Here is a 22,516-nt window from a genome sequence, read left to right as displayed (position 1 = left end):
TGTCCTGCGAACCATCAAAAAAAAAAATAGTCACTGCGTTCAGGGATAAGCAGCTGAAACACTATGTAAAGTAGGTCACTGATGATGTGGGGCTGTTTTGTGGCTAATACATGTGGTCTGAATTGAAAAGAAAAGTCCACATGCACAGCCCTGAGAATGTAAAGGAGGTTGAAATGTTCCGCATGGAGGCGTGTCTTCAAGTGTCTATAAAATCTTACAATAAGAGGCTCAGTGGTGTAATCCAGAGCCAAATATTAATTGTAGATGATGTGGGTTAAAAGAATATTTTGTTTAAAAAAAATCAAGGTCCTCTACAAGTCTCAACTTGATTAGACATTACAGGAAGAGGCTCAGTGCTTATATTCATTATGGGGGAGGAATCACCAAATATTAAAGTGGGGTTGGGGTTGAGTTTTCAAGCCAGTGTTTTAGAAAAGCATTTTAATAAGATTCTGTGTCAAAAACAAAGTATAGAGCACCTGCATATATGTTTAAAATCTTAAAAACTTCAACCTCAAAATATCATTCACTGCATGTTGTATATGAAATTTTCATGAAAAGTGCCAGTAATGCTGGAGTTGACTGTATAGATCACTATAATGTTGCAGAAGCTATTTTATATTTCATGTAATACACTACATAGGCGATGGAAAAGAAGACAAATTAGTATTGCACTCGGTTTATTGCTGCCACTAGCAGTGCTACATTCCTACATCGTTCAGTGAGAAAAATGACAGCATTTTCAACACATGCTACATGAACGAAGAATATAACCTGTTTTCAGGGACTGTGATAAACTGCACTTAGGCTGTGTCAATGAAACTATTGACTGTGACTTTGTGCTGAAACTGTGCTGTGTCTGGGACATTTCACCAAAAAAAAAAAATAAATAAAAAAAAATAAAGCTTGGACAAACAAAATGCTTTTTATGTGAAAGTATTTATGAACAGCGTTTGTCCTCTTTTGTTGTTGTTGCTTTTTTAAAATATACACATTAACATATATAACATATTCAAATATACATATGTTTTTTAGCCTTTGTCTACAGATATTCACTGCTCAGAGCTACCAGTACCAGTAAATTTTATGCCTTAATCTATCAACAGGGTGAATATTCATGAGCATTGACCTACACCTACACCTTACTATACTGTAATAATAATGGTAAAAATTTAACTACAGGTTATGTGGTTTAGTGGTTAGCATGTTCGTGTGCAGAGTTTGCATGTTCTCCCCGTGCTGCGGGGGTTTCCTCCGGGTACTCCGGTTTCCTCTCCCGGTCCGAAGACATGCATAGTAGGCTGACTGGTGTGTCTAAAAGTGTCCGTAGTGTATGAATGGGTGTGTGAGTGTGTATGTGATTGTGTGCCCTGCGATGGACTGGCACCCTGTCCAGGGTGTACCCCACCTTGTGCCTGATGCTCCCTGGGATAGGCTCCAGGTTTTCCCATGACCCTGAAAAGGAGTAAGCGGTAGAAGATGGATGGTTATGTGGTCAATGGACCTGGTGCTATAACGGTGTGCAACACACACATATACACACACATAGTACACTCCTGTTACTGGATACTACAAATAGACTATATGTGCAGTAGTGCTTGGTCAAAACAATTCAAAAGACAAACATTACGCTGTTAGAAATGATCTCGCATCAGCACAAATTGTTCAGCAAGAATACGCTGTTGTCTGACTATTGCATACTTAACAAAATGAGCAAACATGCGAATGAGACTTCCAGGCTGAAAGACCCTGATTGCTTCTGGATGGATGTCTGAGTGCTGCAGCGTTCCCACACACACTAAGCCTTGGTTGCATACATTATTCATGTATCTTATTATGAGAAACGAAGCAGATTTATGTAGTGTGACGCGATTGTTTGCACAAGTAATTGCAGAGGAACCGAGTGAAAAGAGCTGGTCCTCGTGTTCTAAGCTTAAAATATTCAATATCATAAAACTGCTCATGCTTAATCAACTGTGAAGTTCAGCATCACAGCAGAAATATTGTGCAACAGCGCCATCTTCCGGTTAGAACACGTTCTTCTCCATCAAGTCAAACAGTAAAATCAGTATATAGTCCACGTTGCAGAAAATGTCCATTTTATTATGAGGATTCTTAGACGAAGTGAGAATAAATGGACTTTTGTGTGGCATAAATATTACTTAACCCCTTAGACTCCTGGCTTATTTATCTTGTTATATTATTCAATAACTACAGTGTAAATGAATAGTAATTAATAGAACGGTGAGAGTAAGTTATTTATGTCTGAACTCAGATTAGTCTATAAATCATTGTACATGATTTGTTTTCCACATGAAGAACACGACAGAAAACCGTGTGTAGTAAATATAGTTGGTTTTTTTGTAATTAAAGTATACATGATATTTGCAAGCACATTCACATGAAATGTCGATACAGAAACATCAATAAAATCCATAAAATGTACAAAAAAAGGTTTTTATTCATCGAGGTTCACATTCAGTTGCTTTAGCAAAAAAGGTCCAACATTTATAACGCACAATTAAAGACAACACAGCTTTTCATTCGAAGAGTTTAGCCTTTTCACCTTCCAATCCAACAGATCATCAACTGAAGGCAAGAGGAGAACATTTATCAAGAATTCACCACAGGACATGAGCCACGAAACTCCCTTCTGAAGCGAGACATATACCTTCATATGACATAAATGAACAACACAATGAAGTATACATACATGTCTTTAGTGTTGGTAGGAATTTCCCCTGGTCTACTTTACTACATTCAAAAGTGCACAGCGTTACAGCTGGTACAAAATAAACCTGCGGCAGAGGTTCTGATTTGCTACTTGTGGAATCTGCTGAGAGAAATGAATGTAGTTGGTGAAAATGTGTTGCAGGGCACTAATACCCATGGGTGAAGTTCAAGTCGGTTTCTGAGTGGAAGCCTGAGCCTGGGGCAGTGAAACGGTACGCAGCGTAGGCAACTACAGATCCCAGCATCAGTCCAGACATGTAGGACACGGTCATGGTGTTTCCTGTAGAAAACAGTTGGACGTGATTTATACAGTGTGTCCGGAAAGTATTCAGACCTCTTCTACTTTTTGCACACGTTATTGTACAGTATTATAGACATTGATTACTGATGACTTTTGAATAAATTATTAAATAATGAGTCTTTATTGATCACATATACACAATGAAATGCTTTTCTTCACATGCCCCAGCATGTTAGGAGGTTGGGGTCAGAGTGCAGGGTCAGCCATGATACAGCGCCCCTGGAGCAGAGAGGGTTAAGGGCCTTGCTCAAGGGCCCAACAGCGGCAGCTTGAACCCCCAACCTTCCGATCAGTAACCCAGAGCCTTAACCACCAAGCCACCACTGCCTGATTTTACTGATTATGTTGACTTTTTCGGCCATCGATCTACATACAATAATCTTTGATGACAAAAGGAAAACAAGGTTTTATCAATTTTAAAAACTGAAATATCTCATGAGAAAAAAAAGCTCACTGAATTTACTTCATTCAAATGTGTGCATCGGTTCTCACCGCTGGCATTCTATAACAACCACATTACCGCTACACTATTATAACACACGTTTTAACTGCGTTAATTAAATCCTATAGTTATTTCTTCCTGTCAGTGCCAACGTCCTGTCAAGATGTCATAATGTAATTGGTTTACGTTAATATTATGTGACCTGATCACACGCTCACGCTACGTAAATCAATCAAATAGTCAGAAATTTAGAAACTAAAAACTCTTATGTAAACTACACGTAGTATATTCTCTTAAATCTGACCGACCACCTATTCCATTTTGTTCAGTGTATTCAGAGCCTTTATTCACTACTTTGTAGAAGCATTTATGGCAGAAATTACAGTCTTCTTCGAGTCTTCGCGGGTAAGTCTCTACAAGCTTTGCACACCCAGAATAGAGCAGTTTCTTCCATTCTTCTTGGCAGATCCTCTCAATCTCAGTCAGATTGGATAGGGAGCATCTGTGAAATGCCATCTTCAGGTCTCTCCACAGATGTTCCTTTTGGTTCACAGATGTTCTGTGCTTTGGCTGTGCCACTCAGGGACAAGGCTGAAGGGTAGACCCTCGCCCTAGTCTGAGGTTGTGTGCACTCTAGAGCAGGTTTTCTTCAAAAGTCTCTCTCGCTAAGAAATAACTGCATCACATAATGCTGCCACAACCATGCTTCACTGTATGGATGGTATTAGCCATGAGCAGTGCCTTATTTGAGCAGTATACAATATGTTAAACTTTTGGCCATATTGTGTATTTCAGTTTTTGATTTTTAATACATTTGCAGAAATATCTCAAATGTTTCTGCTTTGTCAATATGGATTATTTATTCGATTGTAAACTAAATTTATATCAAGTGGGCAAAAACTGAAGGGGTCTGAATGCTTTCTGAACTCACTGTAGATACGAGTGCAAAGGTTTACATCTACAGGGGTGCCTGGGTAAAATAAATGGAAATTTATCTACAGAAAGAAAGGACAAAATAAATTTAAAAAATGGTTTGAAAAGAATCAAAATAATGAAATCAAAGTTTGCCAAGGCTCTTTCAGTCTCCAGACCGGATTTGAAGATGACAGTAACTGACAGCTGGCAGAGTTTTAACAGCTACGTCATGAAGAATGTTTCAAGAACAGCTTGACCTTTACAGACCACATTTCAACAACTGCACGGTCCTGTAGGTTCTTTCTGTACAACGTCAAGAAAATCAGACCTTGTCTCACCAAACAGGACACACAGATACTAGTCCAGGCTCTAGTTATCTCAAAACTGGACTACTGCAGCGCACTACTCTCGGGCGTCAAACCCCTTCAGATGATTCAGAATGCAGCAGCGCGCCTCGTCTTCAACCAGCCCAAGAGAACCCATGTCACACCCCTCTTCATCTCCCTCCACTGGCTTCCTGTAGCCGCCCACATCAAATTCAAGGCCTTGATGCTCACGTACAAGACCTTGTCTGGAACAGCACGCCCCTACCTCAACTCTCTCCTGAAGGCTTACGTTCCCTCACGCAATCTGCAATCAATTAATGACCGTGCTAATCAGCGTGGCTCAAGGTCCCTTTCCAGAGCCTTCACGCTAACTGTTCCTCAGTGGTGGAATGAACTTCCAGCCTCAATCCGGACCACAGAATCTGTCACTCTCTTCAAAAAACAGCTAAAGCCCCACCTCTTCCGTGAGCACTTAACTAACCCATAAAATGCCAACCCCACATTATCCTTTTAAAAATAAATAAATAAATAAATACCTTACTCTGGCACTTACACCTCAAGTCTGCGCTCTTTGCTTCGCTAGCACTCGATTATAAATCTTGTACAGTAGCACTACTTGTATTGTTCTCTGCTTGATATATCACTTTGCTTATATTGCCTCATTTGTAAGTCGCTTTGGATAAAAGCGTCTGCTAAATGAATAAAATGTAAAAGTAAATGTCAGAATGAACAGAAATCGGCCAAACAACGGTAGAACAAAGTTAGAACAGAGACGTCAGGAAGAATAGCAGAATGAATATTACGACTGGGAGGATTTAACAGCTGTTCAGTGGGTACAATAGAGATTGGAAGCAGTTATTAAGGCAAAGGGTGAGTGAGCATTCAGAGAATATTTATATCATATTCTTAAAGGGGGATACAAACTTTTGTCTGATAGTTGGTGATTTCTAACCATTAATATCTTAACATATATCACTTGACCATTTTTGGTACTTCATATAATGATGAAAGAAACCGCAAAACCTAATTCACACTAACTGAAAATAAATGTTGTTGTTATTTTTGTCTTAGGAATATGCAAACTTTTGCGCTCATGTGAATATAGTATAGCTCCCAAAAATATAATTTCTTGGTAATACATAATGTACAATATATTGAAAAAACTTTCTGGAACACAAACTAGGTGAAAGTCTGAAAGAACAGTGTAACATTGGTTTAATGAGCTACTAAAGGACAAAGCCTGTCAAGATAAGCCTGTTTGTTTTTTTTTGTTTTTTTTAAAAAAGTTATTCTTTAAAGATATATATACAACCAGTCGTCAAAGGAAAAAAAGTGACGCTGTTACGCTGTATGCTGTTTTGCTGGCATGATTTGGGTTAATTGTCTGCTTTAAACAAAACAAAGTTATTTTGACTGATCATCTTTATCCTATGAGGAAACATTTCTATTCTGATGTAAGTGATCTCCTCCAGGATGACTCCACCCCCATCCTCAGGTCATGAGGGCTTACTGAATGGTTTATTGATTATAAAAATGATGTAACTCATATACCATGGCTTTCATAGACCCCAGATCTCAACCCAGTTGAACTGTATGAGAGATGTTGGAGCGGTTTGTTAGATCATTCTCTCCACTACCATCATCAAAACATCAGTCAAAGGAACATCTTTTGGAAAAATGATGCCCATCTCTCCAGTTCCAAAGAGTTGTACAGCTGTTCTAACACATTTTATCTTTTGTTTTCCCTTTATTTTGTCACCCACGCTATTATATCACGAGGAGAAAAAGTACCTGGAGTTTTGAGGCAGCAGCACTACTCACTGCACAACTAACTATCTAATTTGTATGATGCTTAAGTTGGGCATATAGTCTTTGTATTAAAGAAACATTAGAACACACAATCATTTAAAAGCATCAGATTTACCTGCTAGCTCCCTCTGCTCAGGTGGCACCTTTCCAGCAGCCTGAATCATGGGTACACTACCGAAATAACCATTGGTGATGCCCATGAGGAGGGAGAAGACACAGGGCCATGCTGGGTGACAGAGCGTAGGCTTTGGCATGGGATACACACACATGATGAAGAGAGGGATAAAGACCACCCTTATGCAGGAGAAAAACAGCAGGCGTACCCCGTTCCACTCATAAGGCAAAGCGGCCAAGATCTACAGACAAACACAATTTGGTAAATATTCATTTCCCATGCAAGTACATAATGCGCCTCATCCAGACTAAATGAACTGATTAATGAAGATTAAGAATGCATTGGAAAATGGGGTGAATTATTAAACAGTTTGATTTTTTATTCAGGAGCTCACTTTGCCAACAAAGTCGGACATGTTGAAAATGGCCATGATGAGGATGGGGAGCCACTCTCCCAGCGTGGCGTTGCGGATCTCGGACTCCAGGCCGGGAAACAGGCACAATGTGATGAAGTAGGTAACAGCAATGGACAACATGTAAGGCCAAATCACACGAGAGACCACATACCGATGCAGGATCATATCTGAAAAGCAATCAAAAAGTGACAAAGATCTGAAATGTTTTTTATTATAAATCCATTTTATTGTGAATCAATCTATTCTTTATTCCAAGATATGACCTGATCATAATTTTGATTGGATGCTATCCTTTTGCAAATATAATAAGCAATGAAGTACTAGAGAAGTACAGATTAGTTACCGAATATCGGTTTGAGGGTTACTTCCCTGAAACACTCTATCAATATCAGATTCCACTGACATACACTATATGTCCAAAAGTATGTGGACACCTGATATATGTGCTTTAGCTCCTAGCTCTAGCTGTTATAATGCGCTCCACTCTTCTGGGAAGGATTTTCCACTAGATTTTGGAGCATGGCTGTGGGGATTTGTTTTCATTCATCTACAAGAGCGTTAGTGAGATCAGGCACTGATGTTAGGTGAGGAGGTCTGTGGTGCAGTCGGTGTTCCAGTTCATCCCAAAGGTGTTCAGTGTTGATGAGGTCAGAGTTCTGTGCAGGACACTCGAGCTCTTCCGGTCCAACCTTCTCACACCATGTCTTCATGGAGCTCGCTTTGTGTACAGGGGCATTGTTATACTGGAACAGGTTTGGGCCTCTTAGTTCCAGTGAAAGGAAAAATGTACAAACATACAAAGACGTCCTATATAATTGTGTGCTTCCAAATTTGTGGCAACAGTTTGGGGAAGCACATATGGTCAGGTGTGATGGTCAGGTACATATAGTACTTTTGGCCATATAGTGTATTTTATGCTATTAAAGCGTGTGATGTTGATTGACATAACACAGATCTTACATATGAAAAGAGAACAAAAACTGCCATCAGGCGCATGATGTTTTGTATAAATAAACCAAAGCTTGCAGGGAGTTGGCTTGGTAGCTGGAAGGAAGTCAATAATGGATCAGATGTTGCTGTTTCGGCTGCTCCCGTTATTGGTCGCCACAGTGGATCATTGGCCCGCATATTTGATTTGGCACAGGTTTTACAATGGATGCCCGTCCTGACACAACCCTCCCATTTTATCTGGGCTTGGGACTGGCACTGATGCAACCCCCAGTGGCTGGGGTTCCCTGTCCAGGAATCGAACCAGGGCAGTGACAGCGCGGGATCCTTAGCTGCTAGATCACCAGGGAACTCAACAACAATGGATCAGTAATGGATGATATTCAGAGCTTTAAAACTGATACCGCATCCAAAATAAAAGTAGAATCAGTGCATACCTATTAATTACAAGTAACTGAACGAATAATTTGCAGCTTTAATTTGTTCCTTGTAAGGAGCTGTTTGTTGCTCTATTCTTAAATGTTAAGAATAGATATTCTTATGCAATTTGTTGTGTTCTACTGAACTCCTTAATTTGTGCTTTTTTTTTTTAATGGTGCATGTTTATACTTATCCACTTTATATGAACTGTAGACTACATAAAAATACACAATCATTGCGCAAGTATTGACGCTTATGATCTTTACCCTTGATGCCTGGCCAGCTCCTTTTTATCTTCAGCTTAGGCACATCAAATCTCACATATGTGCTGCTGCCACTGTAGTCTGGTTCTGCAGTACTGCCATCATCAGCAGGAGAAACACCCACTGCACCATTGTCCTTGAAATCAGAGAGATGACGTTAGACTGATGTTTACTGAAAGCCATTGCAGCGACACAGAAATGTGAAGGGGAAGCCTGTATTTTCAGGAAGGTACTAATTTTGTACCATATTAGATACTGTAAAACGAAAACAACGGAAGAGACGTTGAAAGAACTGCCATAACTAATGAAAGCACTGATCGGATATGTGTAGCCGTGATGGAAGATATAGCGGCTGTTATGCATCTCCCTGTGGCAACTTAGCAGTTCTACAGGGGCCAGTGAAGAGGACCATTACTTGATTAAGTGCAAAGCTGGGCCAATAAAGGCACTCTCTTTAATTAGTTGAATGAAATTGAAATAGAGCACCAGGTTTCCAAGGCACTGGACCATCCGGTATGACTAAAGTCTTATTCACAAAAAACATTGGGGGGCGGGGGTCTTGGACGACTATATGAATAGTCAAGAAGTCAAGAGAGGGACTCTCAGATATGAATATGCATTTCAGTTTAAAACTACAGGTGGTACATTGTTGTTTTCAGCTAATCAGGCTGCTACTAATTTGTTGTAGTTTTTCATGTTTCTTCCTGGTGTGTAGCCTGTAGAGGAAAGGGAACCTTGTATTTGTTCAGAATGAGTAGATTTTACTAAGCCGTTATTCATCCAGAAAGCTGGCTTTCCAAATATGAGAACATGTCTGGCATGAACAACACGGTTATTAGTATTCTGTCTGTCAACTACAGAAACCACGTTGTTGTGCTGAAGTGCTTATGTAAATGATCTAAACAGCGTCTAACGCTAAATCAAGGTCTTTCGCTCTGTCTCTCTGCTATAGAGCAACATTCACCATAATCAGGCCAATGGACCTGAACAAACGGCAGGAAGTATCGAAAGACTTTCAAGAGAAACACCCATGTGATTAAGTCTAAAGGGATTTTCCTTTCATGGCCCGTTTCATTTGATGAAGGGCGCAAATTTCTGACATTACGCCATAATATTGCAATATTTTCACGTTCGCGTCTAATCTCAAACTGATTTCTAAGCAGTAAATAAAGTGAAATGATATAAACATCTTGATACCGAAAACTTCTTTGTTTGCTGAATATCAGACTATGGATTATATATACTTTGCTTAGAGCTTAATGCTGCACACGTCCACAGATTTTGGTTTCTAAAGAGAGGAAACTCAAGTACAATAAAAGTCAAAGTGGCCTGTTGATTATCTTGTAAACACTAAAACATGGCTCCTGACTCCCAGTTTTACCAAATGGTGCATTTGTAATGATCTAAGTTTTAAAAGTAGTAACATTTCACAGGTAATGGGGCTGTTTTTATCGTGCATCCATTTCTAAATTCTCCTGATTTGTGACCAGCTAGAGCATGAAGAATGGAGTTTGAAACACACAGTGCAACAACAAAATCCAAAAATATTCCATTGGTAAAATAGTGTCAGAGAAATGTACAGGCCAAGCTTTCCAGCCAAATAAGTTCACTGCAGGACTCTATATAGATGCCCAGTCTACTAGGTCATAAAAACAATAAAAGCATATTTTTAGGGGACGTACGTAGTATCTTCCATGATACATGCTGCCCTCCAAAGCTCCCCTTACCCCCTTATAGCAATGTCTACAATTGTGCACTTACAAATCTCACGTCCTCTGTGATGACGTCATGGTGGACATGGTACTGATTGCAGTGGTGTGTGTGGTCTTTGGAGTGGCTCAAGCCTTGACGTGCCAGGCTGGTGTAGTAGCGCACAAATCGTGTCCTGCGCACCACCAGATGCAAAACGAAACACATCAGCTCCATGGTGATGGAGATGAGGAAGAAGATGATGGTGTTCTTCCTCTCGTCTTTAATCAGCAGCTTGGTGAAGATCCGACTAAGTGAAATGATCACTCCTGCCGTGCCTGAGAAAAGAAAAGCGATTTCATTACGCATGTACTGGATCTGAGTTTATATATATATATATATATATATATATATATATATATATATATATATATATATATATATATATATATAAAACACAGTGTTGTTAAATTCTCAGATCTGAAGGTGTTGATTAGTTTAGTATAACAGCGTTTTAATACTTTATTGTTTCCACAGTTCACACACTACTAACAATGTGTTTAAAAACTTTAATCGAACAATGTGGAGACTAATAATAAATAGATTAAGAAAGCATGCTGTCATTTAACAAAAAAAAAACATAATCGTGTTAAAATGTAAAAAGCTTTACGCAGGCTTGTATTTAACATTTATGGAGGGATTTTCGGGTGTCTGCTTGTTGTAAAGGTTAGTAAGTTTTCCGCCACGGGAAATTGTTTATTCTTGCTCTTTCTAGTTTGTCTGTAAAACAAGTATAAAAAGCTGAATTTTGTGCCTTATTAACGTCAAGAGAGAGAAAAAAAGAGTGATGGAGCAGCTGTTTATAGCTGTAATAACATAAGGGGTACCAGGAACGATCTTGTCTTGTGGATGTTCCACAACATTAAATGTAACTCTGAAAAGCAAGTGTCGTTCATTAATAAACGAATAATTGCAGTTGTTGGCAAATCGGTGTGGTATAAGAGAAATAAAACACTTTGGAATGTGGTCTTAAAGAAAAAAAAAAACATTTCAGTGTGGTAACAAGCCTACTTTCCTATAACAGCACATTTATTCCTTACATCAATCATGCTGGATTATCTTACTTTCTCCAGTCATTACTCCTTGTGTGTACCGTTTTGGAAGCATTCCCATGTAGCCATAGAAACTGGACTGCTGCACTGTAGATAAATCAGACAGCCAATCAAACTAGTAGAATAATTACATACTGTATACAGTACATCAAACTCTTCCCCTAAAGGTGCAGTAAATAAGATGGTGCCGTACCCATGCTACATCTGCACACTTTTTAAAGATTAAGAAGACTCTAAATCAGTACCTGTGCATCCAAATGCCACAACACCTACAGATATTAGGTTGAGGGCATACGCTTGGTTTGTGGTAAACTTCCCCAGCCACACATCAAAAATGCTGACAAAAAGCAGAGGGCCAAGAGCAAAGAGGTAACCTGCAAGAAATGGTATTAACTTCGCTTCATTCTTTCAATGCAAAGATTTCACATTGTGTATTATACAGGTGCATCTCAAAAAAAAAAAATGATATCGTGGATTCATTACACATAAAGTAAAACATTTCAAGCCTTTTTTTTGTTTTGTTTTAATCTTGATGATTACGGCTTACAGCTCATGGACATCAAAAACCCACTGTCTCAAAATATTAGAGTAAAGAATTTATAACACAATCCATCCAGAGGCAGGGCAACCGAACGGATCAGGCAGGTCCGGAGTGCAGAAAGAGTCAGGATCACTAGACTGCTACTTTTATTTCTTTATTTTATTTTTTTTGTCAGACCAAATATTGACTTTGTTTCATTTACTACTGTGTACTGCTCCTTACGGTATAATGTAGAAACATTTCATTTCATTATTTTCATGGCAACTTTGCTCTACAGCATTTCTTTTGCTTTGCCTAAAACTTTTGCACAGTAACGTATATAATACATATAAGGAAACTACTACTCCACTGTTCCATCTGAACATAGTAGTATGCTGTATATAGTATGCTGTATGCCAGAATTATCATTTGGTATAACTACTGTCAGTCAAATTCACATTCAGAATGATGTCAGAGTGCTTCATTTTTGTGTGGAATATTTTCACAGTGTCTGCGAACCAAAACGTGTTTATTTTTAGTGGTTAAAAGTGAAAATGACGCATTGAGGTGGTAGTGAAAAGCTTCATAATGAGATAATGATAGAGTCTTTTATTTATCACATATACATATGCACAGTGAAATTCTTTTCTTCGCATACCCCAGCATGTTAGGAAGTTGGGGTCAGAGCGCAGGGTCAGCCATGATACAGCGCCCCTGGAGCAGAGAGGGTTAAGGGCCTTGCTCGAGGGCCCAACAGTGGCAGCTTGGCAGCGCTGGGGCTTGAACACGACCGTCCGATCAGCAACCCAGAGCGTTAACTGCCAAACCACCACTGCCCCATGGCAATCAAAAATGCTTTAGCTTTAATTAGGTGACAGGAAAACAGGAATTTAATCATTGGAATATTAGCAAAGCATTAAACAGCTATAACCAGCTAATAACTAAAAAGCTTTTAAACGGCAACTGACAAAATACCCTATTACTACCAAAAAATGTAGCATATTCCAAAAACATTTTCTTCACAAATGGTTTATATATTATATAATTATAAACCCTAAACTAAAATTGATTAACACAATAAAAATAACATCACACTGTTCCTGAGTAGTACAAAAACTCTACCATGTTTATTTTAAAATGTGGTCTTGACTATTAATATATTCAACACCACATTTTAAAATAAACATATGCCGTATTGGAAGGAAATACACCATGGAGATAACTCTGGTGCATAATGAGAAATGTGCCCTGAGTAATGCCCTGAGCACCCACATATTTTTGGTGTACTGGATATATTCAGGTTGCGCACGCTGCTTTTAGCCGAGGTTTAGAATGAGTAGTATGAATAGTATGCCATTTTGAACTCAGCTGTCTCTTATCAATCATGCCACATTACATAGGCTGCTGATATATACTCCCTGCACATGAGAAACGACCTCCATTCTGTGTACTGCACACTAACATTTAGGGATTTGATGGAACGCTTTTAATGTTTTTATTAATGGTTAAATAGTTTTTTCTTAAATTGATTGCTCTTCTTCTTTTTTTTTTAAAGTGATACGATCTGAATTTCAGCCTCAGACTGGATCCATCCAATATGCAAAATATTGTGAGATATATTTACACCAATCAGTCATAACATTAAAACCACGTACAGGTGACGTGAATAACATTGATTATCTGGTTACAATGGCACCTGTCAAGGGGTGGAATACTGTATATTAGACAGCAAGTGAACCGTCAGTTCTCAAAGTTGATGTGTTGGAAGCGGGAAAAATGGACAAGCGTAAGGATCTGAGCCACTTTGACAAGGGTACGATGGCTAGACGACTGGGTCTGAGCATCTCCGAAACGGCAGGTCTTGTAGGGTGTTCCTAGTATGCAGTGGTTAGGACCTACCAAAAGTAGTCTAAGGAAAGGACAACCGGTGACCCGGCAACAGGGTCATGGGCACCCAAGGCTCAATGACCTGTGTGGGGAGTGAAGGCTAGCTCGTCTGGTGAGCATCAGAACTGAACCATGGAAGAAAGTGGACTGATGAATGAGGACCTCCCTCATGGGGACCTACACAATATTAGGCAGATGGTTTTAATGGTATGGATGATGGTGTGTAATACTGTATGTGAAACTGTAGCGCATAAAAAATGTTTATACTGCACCACTTTCCAGTATGTTCAGATAACATTTGATTAGCAACCCAGTAGATCAATTTAAAAATAGTGACCAGAGAAATTATGAAGATAATGAGGGAGAGGAATGAGCCAGACTGTAGTCTTGCATTTCCTAATAAATGAATAAATTACAAAATCATTTTGATTGCTTCTGACTTGTCCATCAGTTGGCTTTGGCAGGAGAATGGACAATAATGATGCAGAAGTCTCAAGAAGTTGGATGGTTTTGTAATGTTTTTCTTTCACTCTCTTCCAAATTTCTCTCTCCTATAAATCCGTTTTTATTTAAAACAACAACAACAACAACAACCACTATGTTCACAGCTCTGTCAGCCAGTTATATTTTATGACATGTGCATCCACATAGCCTGCTATTGTTAGCTTGAAGAGTCAAACTGGTAGCCCGGAGAAACGTCAAATCTTCCATGCCCAGAGAGGTTTAACAGTTATTCTGTACACAACTATCAAGGCCTGTTAAAGCTAAGATTTATTGTTCGATTCAGTCATACCAGCAACACTATGCACAAATACTATAAATGCTGTGCAATGGACAGCTGCATCTACTGTTTTTTCTTTTTTCCTATGTCAGTTGTTCTCAGATATACAGAGTATACAGAGATATACACTAAAAACATATACAGTTTATTTAAAAATATATACATATATATGAGAAACATATGCATATACAATAACTGCTGCTTTCTTATCTATATTTTCTCCCTTATCTCTCCAGTGGCAAGACTTTTTGATTCAGTGATGCCTAGAGCTTTAGACAATGCAAAGGAAAACATTAATGAAGAGATATTAAAGAAGATGGTTGATGCCTTATTGTGTTTTTTCTTCCTCTAGGGTCTATGTGCTTCTGTGGTTATCCTTCACACATACAAGCATAATAACACTGCCCTCATACTGAAATAACTGCATTTTAATGTGTCCTTGTGAAGCAGCAGCTCAGTTATATATGAAATGTGTAATAGATGTAGCTTACAGGGGTATGAGTAAAAGACACAGGTATAGAATTGTGAAGGTTTCTCTGCTCATAATAACCATGTTTCATAGAAAACGAGGCACACGTTTGCATGGAAACGCAAGTGTTGTTTTGGAAATGAATTGGCTCTTTTATTCTATGCTAAGCCTGTCCCCTGCTCTTTCCCCAGCGCTGGTTCAGCAGGAGTCTGAGGATGTTAGTGCTGATGACTGACGGAGTGAGATGAGAGCCCCTCCTCCTTCCGCCCAGAGGGCCAGTCATGCATTCTCTCAGGTCAATACACTTGCTCCTGCTTCCAGCATTCGTGTGTGTGTGTGTGTGTGTGTGTGTGCGTGTGTATGTGTGTATCTGCGTAAACAGACTTACCCACGGTGATCCTGGTATGCAGGCTGAGCATCTCCACCAGGATATTGTTCAGTACCACCGCAACGAGAGCCACGAGAATATATGTGAGGCTCATGTCGAACACAATGGATGTCCCTGGAAAGGCACAAAAGCCATATAGTCACGACTTCAAATTCCATCACTAATCACATATCTTATCAGATGTCTTTCTACAAGGAACAATGCAGACCAAAGAACAGTGATAAGTCAGTCTAATGACATTTCAAAAGACGTCAGGCTCACCATTGTAACACCTATTGCCATATCACATTTATAGAATATAAAATGCGCTATAAATAAAAGCCGTACCTTCAAATTTATGATGGAGGTAGTCCACATCTGTGATGAAGCTATTGTAAGGTAACAGGAAGCCGACTCCAGCCAACAGCATAGCAAAATAGATTCCATGATAGCGATCATCTGGAACAGGTTCCTCCAATACTTTGAACATAAACCAAAACCGAAATGATAAAATATGCATAAACATATATATGTGATGTATTTGTATACTGTATGAACCTCTCAGCATCTGGTTCATCATGTTAAAGTCAGCTTTTCCCATGCATATGCAATGTATGAGCATTATTGAGCATTAGTTCACTCTCTTTTTCCTTACTGTTATGAGAGTCTTCAGGTGATGTGTCTGACACCAGTTCATTTTCATGACATTGAGATTTAGACTACTTTGCTTTCCCACTTGCAGAACGAATGTGGAATTTGAAACAGCTTACCTACTACAGCTCCCTCTTTGTTCAAACATATATGGTTATCCATTATACACACATCAGCCATAACATTAAAACCACCTGCCTAATATTGTGTAGGTCCTCCTTGTGCCGCCAAAACAGCTCTGACCCGTCGACGCATGGACTCTACAAGACCTCTGAAGGTGTGCTGTGGTATCTGGCACCAAGAAGTTAGCACCTTTAAGTCCTGTAAATTGTGAGGTGGGGCCTCTATGAATCTGACAGATCCAGATGCTCGATCGGATTGAAATTTGGGGAATTTGGAGGCCAAGTCAACAGCTTAATCTCTTTGTCATGTTCTACAAACCATTCCTGAACAATTTGCAGTGTCTCAGGGCGCATTATCCTGCTGATACCGTTGCCATGAAGGGGTGTACTTGGTCTGCAACCATGATTAGGTAGGTGGTACGTGTCAAAGTAACATCCACCTGAATGCCAGGACCCAAGATTTCCCAGCAGAACATTTCCCAGAGTATCACACTGCCTGTCAGTGGTTTTATTGTTATGGCTGATTGGTGTATGCATGCAGGTTATGTATTATATGCATGCATAAAAACATCTCAAGCCGTTTGTGAAAAAGTATCTGTCTATATGGATACTTGAAACCCTATGGAATGCATATTCGGTGGTAAGACTTTAAAACACCACAGGTCCCAAGTACCCCTTTTACGCCAATGAAAACACACCAATGATTTACTTAGCATGAGCTTCTAGTCAGTGTCTTATCTAAGCTAACAAGGTTAGCTCTTGCTATTACACAGCAGGTGATTTAACCTTCTCTGCAGTATAACCTCAGGCCTGGAACATGCAGTTTGTATCCAAACACATAACACAATTTATCCAATTTGCAGTGACTGTGGTTTTGTGCTCTTAGTGATATCAATCTCCAGGCAGTAAAGCAGTTATATAAGTCAGCATCTTACCAGGCTCTGAGAGAGCCAGCACCCCTTTGTCAGGGATGTCTTTGCCTTGGCAGTCCTCTTCCTCAAGCTGATAGCTCTCGAAGCTGAAGCTCATCACCACGTTGCCCTCTGGGGTCTGGGCCGGGGTGGTCGGTTTGCGCCTCTCCACTCCTCTAGAGCCCATAGTCTGGCCCTCAGGCAGTCTGAGATGTCACAGTTACTGATGCCTTGCTTGTTGGAAATGGAAACACGGTCGGCTCTGTATAGATGCATATATATATATATATATATATATATATATATATATATATATATATATATATATATATATATATATATATATATATATATATATATGCCATGAGCCATTTGTTGTATTGAAAAACAAACCTGAACTATTGTGTACACAATAGTTATGTACACCTCACAATGTAATGAATCAAGAGAAACCTTTTTAAAAAATTAAATAGATTTTGAAGATATATGCACATTTAAATTCATATTTTTAAAAAAATGTGCGAGCAAGTTTGCTGTTTTTACAGGAACATTTACAGCATGAGAAAAAAAAAACTCTGACAAAGCTTCTGAGCCATACATAGCTCTGTATGATTCAGTGGCTAAGGAGCATAACAACTGCAGATTGAATTAAAAAAAATGTAATCCTGTTTGGCAGAGCCTGGAGAGAAAAAAAAAGAGAGAGAGGACTCGAGTGATGGAGCACAGCAGCATTGTAAAAGCATCAAAAGCCTGGAGTCACTGTCACTACATATTCTTTTATGTTATTTTAGATTTCACTAAGCACTGCGTCTTTTAAAAGGCATTTTCCATTCTCGTGTGATAATACAATGCATTCTATTATACTATTACTAGTACTTCCACATACTAACATCATTTATCTAAGGAGCACTGAAAGCGTTGATTAGTTCTGAATTAATGCCGAAAGTAGGTTTGAACCTTCAGCATCTAATGAAAGACAATTACATACAAGGAAACCAGGTATTAGGCTTTCAATTTGAAAATGTATTCCCTGAATGCAAATCAGGCAATTATATTTAAGTGGGGTGAGTCAATATGTGTATGCCATAATCATATATGCTAATAATATCTGCGATAACTGAACAGTATCCGAAAGCTAGTGTTTTAGAGTTTGGTGGAGCAAGTGGTTTGAGCTTGGACCACGTTAAGGTGTAACTTATTGGCGACACATTGTTTTCTTCCAAAGAATGCGACAGTCGTTTAATTGTTGAAAACATACTGCTGGATGAATTCATCTTTATAATTTGGACTGTGCATGCATGCCTCTTGATTAATATTTTAAATTAAAAAACATTAGCGCTTTAAAATCTCAGGAGCCCCTGATGATCCCCAAAAATTTTTTTCCAAACTCTGACTAGGGAAAAAACAAAGAAAACACCCCCCTCAAATCAGAATTCCTACCCGGAAACTTAGGAAGGTCTCCTCAACCCCAAGTTCAGTACATGATGTCATATCAACATGGCTGCTCACAGCATTAATAGTAAACAATATAGCACTACTTTACATTTAAATGCATTATACTGTATATGCTAGTATTTGCTTTAGAGCAATCGACACACATCACTCATCACAGTTATCTGGCTAGATGGTAGCTAACAAATGAAGAGCATGGGATGAATTGAAATCCACGTCCGGAGTTCTTTAAAGTTGTTTGTGATAATGTCTATTGTTAAAAGTGCTATATAAATAAAATTGAATTGAATTGAACATGGAGGGCTCCATGTGTCCCCCCCCCCCCCGCCCCCCCCGCCTTCTTCCCACTTGAAAACGGAGCATTATAACTGCCGTCCCTATTAGTTTCACTATACGTATCAAATAAGTAATGGGTTCAATTCATTATGCTTTATAGTTATTGTAGATTAATAACTAAATAATAAGTGCAGTGGTGCAGTGGGTAGCATTGCTGCCTCATAGATCTTGAGCTTGGGTTACTCTCTGTGTCCCTGTATACAAGGGGGTTTCTTCTGGGTTCTCCTGTTTCCTCCCATCCCTCAAAAACATGACGGTAGGTGTGAGACTGGCTATTCTAATTTGCCCCTAGAGGTGAATGAGGGTGTGGATGTGTGTGTGCATGGTGCCTTGAAATGCACTGGCATTCCATTTCGGGGTGTATTCCCGCCTCGTGGCTTTGGATTCACTGTAACCCTGACCAGGATAAAGCGGTTACTGAAGATGAATGAATGAATGAAGGAGGGAAGGAAGGAAGGAAAGAAGAAATAAAGGAAGGAAGGAATAAGTATACTGTCTCTAGAATAACTTTCAGAAACATTAACTCTTAAATCTCAGGTTGGGTGGAAACTTACAGAGTGCAGACCCTTGTTAACAATAACTACTGTTCATTTTATTTTCACTGTGATTATTAAATAAGTCAGTATTGTTACTAATCAATTTACCCTAAAATGAATAGTTGAATAATAACCCGAGGGGGTTTTGGGTGTTAAATAATGAGCTATTACAACAGTAAAATATGAAATGTTGATTAATCTTTTCAACATGTTTTTAATCCTTTCATGCATAGAGTCCACACTTATGGACAGGTCAATTAAGGCCTTCCAGGAAAATATAAGATTTAAATTAAAGTTAATTAACATAAACTTCTGTAGCTCTTTAGATTATTTGTCACTCACTCTTTCGACATAAAAGTAAAAAAAAAAAAAATACAAAAATTGTGCCAGACTCCACTGATCACCTTGGATTAGGAACAAAAAACCTAGTTTGTTTGTTTGTTTTTAAATAAGTGCTGTATTTGGGGGAAATGTTGGGTTGGATTTTTTTTAACCACTTTGCATCATACAACAGACCTAAACTCTACATTTTGTATATTCAGTAATAACAATTTTATCTTCAACAAATTACCAGGTTTATTATATATATTTGTATTATTATTATTATTATTATTATTATTATTATTATTATTATTATTTCAAGCAGACTGTTTTAGCCTTTTATTTATTTATTCATTTTTTAACTTAAGGGCAGTCGATTTACTTTTTAAGAGAAGTAATCAGATTCATACATCAGATAATGTAAAAAAAAAATAATAATAATAATCTGGATATGTGTATAAATAATTGATGTGTGAAAAGGATAATGGAAATTTACAGATGATCATTTGAAATTGAAAGTGAAGTGAGGAACGCACACACACATTAACATTATATATATATATATATATATATATATATATATATATATATATATATATATATATATATATATTGCATTAACAGAGTGTTGTATTTTCTGATCTACTTCTCCACTGCAGTGAACGCCTTAGTTATATTGCACGGTCATATTCACCTCTCATTGAATTTGAGCAGGCTATCAAGTCTGTCACCATGGCGGTTCCAGTTGTGTGACAACAGAAAGAAGTGCAAATAAGATAACAGGCTTATAAAGAACACACCACCTGGCAAACACCTGTGCCTGAAGTCACAATTGTCATCTGAAAGGCAAGCTCTTTCACAGGCAGAGAACAAACATCTGTCCTCTTCTGGAAAAGACACAAATAAATAACATGATATAAAGTCCATTAGCAATGCATAACGCCTGATGGACCACCACTAACCAGTTTCTCTTGTAGATTATGATGATGGGAATAATTAGCGCCTGTGTGGAATAATAAACTGTGATGAGGGCATTAGATGCTTGACAGTTGGTGGCGCTAAGAAAATATTAGCTGGAGTAATTAATTCAATTCATAATTACGTCACAACATGTGTCAACTAAGTGTATAGATGTATACTGCAATACTTTTTTATACTGGGATTTAAAAACAACAACAACAACAACAACAACAAATGACTCCTGGAAAAATACAATAATATAGCCTAAATGAAGAGGTTTAACAGTGTTTTAACAGAATATAATTTTTCATATCATACTGAAATACTGAAATACAGCAGCACCTTTGTGTAGTCCTTACTGCAGGATAAATACAGGGTTTAAAGACTAGAGACACTGACATCCTGAATGCAACACTATCCCCCAGGCACAGCATTAACACACAGACTGAACCGTGCCGTTTACTAATAAGAGAAACAACAGGTTTAGGCTCACCCGACAGGAATTACACGACTTCTTGGCGCATATTAGTCTGTTAAATCCACCATCTTGGCCCATAACGTGTTTATCAGTTGTGCTGTCGCGTTTCACTCGGATGCATTGAGGTGGTCTCCGGGAGCAGCAGCATTATAGATGCACGCGCGCACACACACACACACACACACACACTCTGCCACTATCCCTCCCTTCCTCCCTCAGAGAGAAATCCACCATTTCAGCCACAGTCAATCCAACGGGTTAGAGAAGACACAAGGCAAAGCCAGTCTCTATTAGCTATTAAATACAGAGCAGAATATTAGCAAATACATCACATACAATCACATAGTATTGCACTAAATAGTGCTACAGTAATATCCTGACCATAGTAAACAACTAAGTGCATAGCTGTGACAGAGAAAATTCAAGCCAAGAAGTGAAAATCTGAGTAAATTGAGGTTTAATGGTTAGCATGTTTGCGTCACTCCTCCAGGGTTGGGGGTTTGAATCTCATGTCTGACCTGCGTGCACGGAGTTTGCATGGTCGCCCCATGTCTTCGGGGTTCCCTTGGGGTTTCCGTCCAACGATATGTGTTGTAGGTTGAGTGGGACCTCTAAACTGTTTGTAGCGTGTCAATGTGTGTGTGATTGTGCCCTTCAGTGGGTTGGTACTCTGTCCTGGGTGTCCCCTGCCTGTGTGCCCGAACCCCTGGGATAGGCTCCGGGCTCCCCGCAACCCTGTGTAGGACAAACAGTACAGAAAATGGATGGATGGAGATAATCTAGACTAACTCTACTGAGCTAAAGCCTATTGCAGTTTGGCTTTTTTTTTTTTTTTTCAATCGCTAACACAACTCTCAAAAATTCTCTGAAAAAAATGGAATATTTTTACACTGCAGTGATTACATTCATTAGTTCATCTTCAGCTTTATCGTGGTCAGGGTCATGGTGGATCCAAAGTCTATCCCGGGAACACTGAGGGCAAGGTGGGTGATTTCACCCATGATGGGATGCCAGTCCGTCTCAGGGCACCATGCACATATACACTGTAAAACATAATTCTTCTTCTTCTTCGGTGGATTGATTGGTGTGTTACAGACAGCAGAATGGTTTGTATACCGCCACGTACTGTGCTGAGGAGGAGACTAAAGTAGTCCCTGTTTATGTCTTATACTCTTTTAAAGACTGCCTTTAATCTACTATTATTTCTAAAACTCAGAAAAGTCTATAGAAATCAAAC

At 38.9% G+C, this 22,516-nt stretch overlaps 1 protein-coding gene across 2 annotated transcripts; it reads right to left on the bottom strand.

Moving 5' to 3' along the window:
- Nucleotides 1-2,441: 2,441 nt before the first annotated feature.
- Nucleotides 2,442-21,520, bottom strand: slc29a4a (solute carrier family 29 member 4a). Of its 2 annotated transcripts, XM_017453985.3 has the most exons (12): nucleotides 21,295-21,520; nucleotides 20,645-20,728; nucleotides 17,221-17,458; nucleotides 15,861-15,992; nucleotides 15,534-15,647; nucleotides 11,734-11,862; nucleotides 11,501-11,575; nucleotides 10,449-10,714; nucleotides 8,691-8,823; nucleotides 7,036-7,223; nucleotides 6,642-6,882; nucleotides 2,442-3,013 (listed from the first exon to the last, which is right to left on the bottom strand). In XM_017453985.3, the coding sequence occupies exons 3-12, from the start codon at nucleotides 17,381-17,383 to the stop codon at nucleotides 2,880-2,882; spliced, it is 1,575 nt and encodes a 524-aa protein (XP_017309474.2). In that variant the 5' UTR covers nucleotides 17,384-17,458; nucleotides 20,645-20,728; nucleotides 21,295-21,520; the 3' UTR covers nucleotides 2,442-2,879. The 2 variants fall into 2 exon arrangements, with proteins under 2 accessions (XP_017309474.2, XP_017309473.2); XM_017453984.3 differs by lacking the exon at nucleotides 20,645-20,728.
- Between the last annotated feature and the right edge of the window lie 996 nt (nucleotides 21,521-22,516).

Source organism: Ictalurus punctatus, chromosome 24, assembly GCF_001660625.3.
Source record: "Ictalurus punctatus breed USDA103 chromosome 24, Coco_2.0, whole genome shotgun sequence".
In the NCBI taxonomy this organism is placed as follows: Eukaryota; Metazoa; Chordata; class Actinopteri; order Siluriformes; family Ictaluridae; genus Ictalurus; species Ictalurus punctatus.
This window is presented reverse-complemented; position numbering and strand designations above follow the sequence as displayed.